This window comes from Squalius cephalus (genome assembly GCF_949319135.1).
Source record: "Squalius cephalus genome assembly, chromosome: 1".
Classification (NCBI taxonomy): domain Eukaryota; kingdom Metazoa; phylum Chordata; class Actinopteri; order Cypriniformes; family Leuciscidae; genus Squalius; species Squalius cephalus.
In genome coordinates, this window is record NC_137122.1 from 23,318,689 (window position 1) to 23,325,783 (window position 7,095).

The 7,095-nt window shown below is 36.2% G+C and overlaps 1 protein-coding gene across 1 annotated transcript; it reads right to left on the reverse strand.

The window, feature by feature from the left end:
* Positions 1-368: 368 nt before the first annotated feature.
* Positions 369-6,172, reverse strand: LOC307165194 (E3 ubiquitin-protein ligase TRIM39-like). Its single transcript, XM_079882582.1, has 6 exons — positions 5,739-6,172; positions 5,500-5,595; positions 2,778-3,008; positions 2,637-2,659; positions 2,446-2,564; positions 369-1,366 (listed from the first exon to the last, which is right to left on the reverse strand). The coding sequence occupies exons 1-6, from the start codon at positions 6,153-6,155 to the stop codon at positions 864-866; spliced, it is 1,389 nt and encodes a 462-aa protein (XP_079738708.1). The 5' UTR covers positions 6,156-6,172; the 3' UTR covers positions 369-863.
* Between the last annotated feature and the right edge of the window lie 923 nt (positions 6,173-7,095).

Below are 7,095 nucleotides of genomic sequence, written 5' to 3' on the forward strand. Positions count from 1 at the left end.
TCTACACTCTAAAAACTGCTGGGTTGTGTTAACCCAATTTTGGGTCAAATATGGTCTCACCCGACGTTGAGTTAAAAAATGCAATTTAAAAATGGACAAATTGCATTTTGGACAAAATCAAAAATGGACAAAAATGCAATTTAAAAATGGACAAATTGCATTGGTTACATTAAAAATGTAAACCAACGGCTGGGTTTGTCCATTTTTAAATTGAATTTTTAACCCAACGTTGGGTGAGACCATATTTGACCCAAAATTGGGTCAACACAACCCAGCAGTTTTTAGAGTCTATCTATCTATCTATCTATCTATCTATCTATCTATCTATCTATCGTAATAATGTAGGCTATGATTTGCAAAAATGAAACCTGCTGCGTCTGTGTGTAGATGAGAGAAGCAAAGTGTATGCGGGTTGTGCAGACACTACATTGATTATGGCCAAGCATGCGCCCTTATAATAGCATATGAATAACATGCGCAGCGCGCCACTGACTTTAGACTAGTTTTTTTCGGTCAGTGTTTTCTAAACCTTCGGAACGTTTGCGCCGGAACACGCCTCCTCTTTGCGCTGAACCGCCCCGGGGAGCGCAAGTGTATTTTTTAGTTAACCGACGTGCGTCTGTGGAGGGAAAAGTCCGCTGTGCGCGGGTGCAAAATAGGAATGATACATGCGTCAGTGTACAAAGTCAATTGCGATGGGTGCAAGATAGGGCCCCTTATCTTTATAACTGAATAAAAATAGGACTACCATATGTGGAACTGCATGGTACATTTTTTTTATTGTTGCAATTAGCTATCTCAACTCAATTGTGTTAGAATAACTTTCCTGGATTTAACTTGAGATAACTCAAATATCCATGTTGTCACTTAACTGGTAAAATCCTTATACAGTTCATTTCATCAAGATTAAAGAAGAACGGATAGACTGTGTCAGTGAAGGTGGTTGTGAATGTGTGTAGATGTGTGTTAGTTACAGGATCAGAGAATGACACCGTTCCTCTGTCATAGTCCAGATCAACTCTCACACGCTCAAGATACTGTTGAACATGAAAACCAAACTGCTCAACCAGTCCAATCTCATCGTACTGCACACTCCAGACATCAGTGTTAAAGAAAACACGATCTCCCTTCCTCTGGTTTGATGCTGTAGTTACTCCAAGACTCCAGCATTCATTATCTTTGACCTCCACATCCCAGCAGTGTGTTCCTGAGTTAAAACCCTCTGAACCCAGAACACAGTCATACCAGTCAAATCTCTCTGGATTATCAGGAAGAGGTTTTAAGATCTCGCTGTATCTCACACTGGTCAGATCATCAGACAGAACGAGACGTGGATGAGCCGTATTTGGATCCAGAATCACAGGAGCTGATGAGACACAATCAACAGCTGCTTTTATTCTTATGTTCATATAATGATCAAGAGTGAACCGAACACAGATTATTATGATTTATGAACAGTATTGATCAAAGACATCAGAGATCTTTAAATCTATCAATCTTCCCTCATGCGTAATTTCCAGTGTGTGTGTGTGTGTGTGTAACCAAAACAGCAGAAGTTATCCACATACTGGAAACATGTATTCAGACCAGAAAATGGCTGAAACATCTGCTCTCCGGTCTGTTTTTAACTGTTTCCTCACCAGTGTCATTTAAAAAAAGTTGCTAGCCACCGCCAGCGTTTTTGATAATTTTCACAAACATTTCATGGCCCTCAGAATATTTTGTTGTATGAATATCTGAGCATGCAATATCAAAAGAAAGAACAGACCCTCTACTTTTAAACGAACAAAATGTTTTTTATTCTAGCTTCATGCATTCTTCTTTAATCAACTCTTGAATGTGGGCAAGTTAAAAAAAAAAGCAACATTTTGAGCAAAAAAGCAGAGAAAATCCTGTTTTTGTCAAATACGTCTGGATCCGAATCAGAACGATGATCAAAACATAGATGGAGTAGATCGAGTCCATCAACACCCCTAAAGCTTCACAGTCCTATATATTGTCCTGGGCCGACATTTCATTCAGGCAGTTTCGATTTATATGCTGTTTAATGTTGATGATCACGTAATTTTTTACATATGCATACATATGCTATCGCTTGTTTCTGCGTCGTCTTCTCCTGTGTTTTGATCAGGAGATTCAGTATTTGTTCAGACCGCATAACAGTGAAAACATGGAAAACCGGAAAATTTCGTGTTTGGTGGGGAAGAGCTAATACACTTTGAACTTTTTCACACGCAAAAGTAAAAATTAAAGATATATTTTTGATAGACCCTTTTTTGGTTCTGAATATTTTTTTTTCAGGAAGCGGATGACTTCAGCTGTTTTGTTTAGGCTACAATAACTTCCACGCACCTGAGAATACGGTTTTGTTTTTTGAGCACATACAACTTCTTTTGAATTTCTAGTGTGTGTGTGTGTAAGAGCACAGATCTTCTCCAGACTCACTGTTTTGGACGATGTCCTGCATCTTCTTCCAGACTCTGAACGGCAGGTTGCCCAAGTATCGTGACACATGAATCAAAGCTCCAGAAGCCATCTGTGGATCCGGCTGTAAGATCTGGACTCTGGAAGAACATTCAGGAGTCAGAACTGCAGTGGCTTTGTATCAGAACCAGAGAGACCAACAGATCACTCACCTTTTCATTGAGACTGGAAACTCCTGCAGAACAAACACACCATTTATCATCAAGAACTCAATCAATCAATCAATCAATCAATCAATCAATCAATCAATCAATCAACCAATCAATCAATCAATGAATGATGTGAAATCAGACCTTCAGAAAGCAGACGTCATTGGCTTTCATCATCTCCTCCATGTCTTTGATAGTGTGTGAAAGATCTGAGATGTGTGTGTTCATCTCCTCCAGCTTCTCCTTCATCATCTGCTTCTTCTGCTCCTCTTCCTCCCTCAGTGCAGTGATTGTAGCTTCTTCTTCATCTCTGAGGAACTGATGAAGCTTCTCAAACTGCTGTTTAATCTGACGCTCTGTGTGCTCAGCTTGAAACTGAAATCAAATCACAAATCACAAGTACTAGTAATGTAGAAGACGTTCTCTGTCTGTTGGATAAAACTATCATTATACTATTATTGTCAATGTTGAAAACACTTATTTACATTTATAGTTTAGGATTGTTTGATAAATGGAAAGCTCAAAAGAACAGTATTTATCTGAAATAGAAATTTGTTGTAACATTAAACAGTTCAAAAGTTTGGGGTCAGTAAGAATTTTTATTTTATTTTTGGGGGGAATTTTTAATCAAGAATTAAATAAATTGATCAAAAGTTACAGTAAATATATTTATAATGTTACAAAAGATTCTATTTCAAATAAATGCTGTTATTTTTATCTTTCTATTCATCAAAGAATAGACTGGAGTAATGATGCTGAAAATTCAGCTTTGATCACAGGAATACATTACATTTTAAAATATATTTAAATAGAAAACAGGTTATTTTAAATTGTCATAATAATTAATACTGTTTTTTGTTGTTGTATTTTTAATCAAATAAATGCAGCCTTGGTGAGCAGAAGACACTTCTTTTAAAAACAATAAAAAATATTTTAAAAACAATAAAATCTAAATATACAGTACCAGTCAAAAGTTTGGAAACATTACTATTTTTAATGTTTTTGAAAGAAGTCTCTTATGCTCATCAAGCCTGCAGAAAAACAACAGTAATATTATGAAATATTATTACATTTTAAAATAATGGTTCTCTTTTTTAATATATTTTAAACTGTAATTTATTTTTGTGATGCAAAGCTGATTTTTCATCAGCAAGTACTCCAGTCTTTGGTGTCTTATGATCCTTCAGAAATCATTCTAATATGATGATTTGATACTCAGTTATTATCAATGATGGAAACAGTTGTGCGGTTTAATATATTTTTTTGGAATACTTTTTTCAGGATTCATTGATGAGTAAAACGTTAACAGCATTTATTCATAAAAACAGCATTTATTCAAAATAAAAAAATTTCTAACAATATAAATCGTTACCATCACCTTTTATCAATTTAACGCATCCTTGTTGAATTAAAGTGCTAATTTCTTTAAAAAAAAAAAGTTATTGTTCCCAAACTTTTGAACGGTAGTGTATATTGTTACAAAAGATTTCTATTCTAAATAAATACAGTTCTTTTTAACTTTTTATTCATCAAATAATCCTGAAAAAAGTATCTCAGGTTATAAAAAAAATATTAAGCAGCACAACTGTTTCCAACATTGATCATAAATCAGCATATTAGAATGATTTCTGAAGGATCATAAGACACCAAAGACTGGAGTACTTGCTGATGAAAATTCAGCTTTGCATCACAAAAATAAATTACATTTTAAAGTATATTAAAAAAGAGAACCATTATTTTAAATTGTAATAATATTTAATAATATTACTGGGTTTTATTTTATTTTATTTTTTTTAACTGCAGGCTTGATGAGCATAAGAGACTTCTTTCAAAAACATTAAAAATAGTAACGTTTCCAAACTTTTGACTGGTACTGTACATATAAATACATTTAGACCACTTAACTTCGTGATTGCTATCAGGATGTGAAAAGACTTTCAACCAGCATATAATTTTTTTTTTATGGAAATCACCTACCCTACCATTACCCTTAAAATTGCGCAAATTGAAAATATGCCTACAATGGAAATACGGCAGTTTCGCAAAAACTTCCATGTATCGCAAAAATGTTTTTACGTTTGCATCAGGCAATTTGAAAACTTCGATCAGTGTTCCATTTGCTTGGGATCTTGGACCTTGTATATTCATATTCAAATTTATGATCTAGCCAAGTCAGAACTGTGACAAATGAAAACATTTGTTTAAATGATGGCAAGCTAGAATATAAGAGAATTGGCTAATTTTAAGTTAGTCATCACTAGTGTTATTTAAGCATAAATATTTACTAATATCTTATTTAAAATTCATAATTATTTGTAGATGGATATTTCACAATAGTAAAGCAGCTGCTGAGATTTATCTTTGAAAGATGTGACATCACCTAATGATGCACAGACATCAATACTCAAAACACAACAATGGTGACACTCAAACTCTGAACATTATAATAAACAAACAATACAAACTAATACTCACTGCTAAAGTGAAACAAGAATAAGTTCAGCAACATAGATAACTGGGAAAGTCATGCAATTATTAACCTGGAATATAATGTAATTTCACACAATTTTTAACAGTGTACCTACAAGAGTCATTCAATTTTTTTTTTCCAGAATAGAAAGATTTTACTGGCATTTTATAATAGAAACATCATACATGCATAATTCTAATGGACAAGTTCATCAATTTGATGAGCAAACTATGGTATAAATGACCTTATGCAACTTGCTATATAGGGCTACTAAATATACATGCATGCAACATGTATGTTTGAGTTCCAGTCAATAAAGGAACATGTAATTATGTCAGACAAATCAGTACGGCTGTTCTAATCAAACGTCAAAATGTCAAAAGAATCGATCCTCACCTTGATGTGTTGAACAGTTTTCTCAAACTCTCCTTTAATGTTTTCACTGTGTTTCAGTTTCTCTTGTAAGGACTTCAGTGCTGTATTGAGCTCCTCCTAGAATTTAAAGTGCAACTGAGACACCAGATATATCTGTGATATGTTCATGTACCGTATGTAATAGATAAATTGAGCAAAATGGTGCAGAGGAATTTGTACAGGGTTTATGACCAGTTTTTATCCTCAGATACAAGCTTTACCTTATATGATGGAACAACTTCACAGATGGGTCTGAATGTGTGATTGACTTGTTTCTGTGAGTTAATACACACTAAACACACAGGGTGTTTGTCCTCCAGACAGAAGAGTTTGAGTTTCTCACTGTGTAAACTGCAGATCTCCTCAGACCCTGATGAACGACTCTTCTTTCTCTCCTTCAGGAACGACTCACACAAGTTCTTTAACACAAGATTATTTGAAGGCTCATGTCTTGACAATCTCCTGCAGACAGAACACTCCTGAGTTTCCTTGGTTCTCCAGAACTGTTGAAGACACTCTTTACAGAAACTGTGACTACATGACAGAAGAACAGGATCCTTGAAGATTTCACGACACACTGGACAAGAAAGTTCTTCTGCAGAGACATTTACTGAAGCCATTTTCCCTGTTTGTTTCATAAGTCACTTCCTGGTATGTGTTGTAAGAGGGAGGAGTTTCTGATCACATGGGTGTGTTTATAACAAGTCAGATGGCACTTTCAGGATTTCTTCAGGTGTGAACAAAATGCATTCAAAACATACTTGAACTGAACCTCTCTCAAATATAATGCTATACAACTTTAGATCACACACAAAAGAACTATGGGAGAACACTAATATTCATAATAAAAAGAATAGACACTTTATGTGTGAAAAAAGACACTTTATGTGTGAGTGTTTTATTTATACAATTTATTTGTTGAGTGTGTGTTTGAAGCTCACAGAGTTTCTCCAGGGTCTGACATGAAGAAATCTTTGTCAAAATGATTTCTTCACATGCTGAGGCTCCAGTAATACACACACGTCTGCTTATCGTGTTTGGAGACGCGAGCAGCACTTATAGCGTCAAACCAGTTTATGACTCTACATCTGTTCTGCATCATCCTTGCGTGTCAATAGAAATAAATGAAGAAATAAATCAAGCAACCTCCATCAGCACCTGAGCGAGTGGATCCAGTGCCTCCGCCTCCGGCCTCTGATCACCGCGCTCCATCTCCGCCCACCGGCCTGTCGGCTCTACCTTGGCTCCTCCCTTCTTTAGCTTCACCAGACACCCTTGGCATTTCGACTTTACCTGGTTTCCCTCGTCCCACCGGCTCCCCCTTGGTCAGTCGTCACATCACCCCCGCCTCGGACCTGCGGATCTCACGCTGAGCTCCGTTCCTCCACCCATACGGCTGCAGTTGCTCCTCCTTCCCTTCAGGTATACGCCTTGGTCCTCCATCACACCGGCATCGCCTCAGTCCTCAGGCAGTCTTGCTCCACCTCAGATGCTCGTCTCCATCGGTTCTCTGTCTGTGCCCTGGGATCCAATGCCTATATATTAATATAGAGGCCTATCATAATAAATTTGTTTACA

Bases quoted from the DNA above. Each gene is read 5' to 3' on its own strand.
- LOC307165194 (XM_079882582.1), bottom strand. From the start codon at position 6,155: ATGAAACAAACAGGGAAAATGGCTTCAGTAAATGTCTCTGCAGAAGAA. The intron at 3,009-5,499 runs GTGAGGATCGAT...ATTTGATTTCAG, and splicing joins AAACTGTTCAACACATCAAG to TTTCAAGCTGAGCACACAGA. The intron at 1,367-2,445 runs GTGAGTCTGGAG...GTGTCTCATCAG, and splicing joins GCAGGACATCGTCCAAAACA to CTCCTGTGATTCTGGATCCA.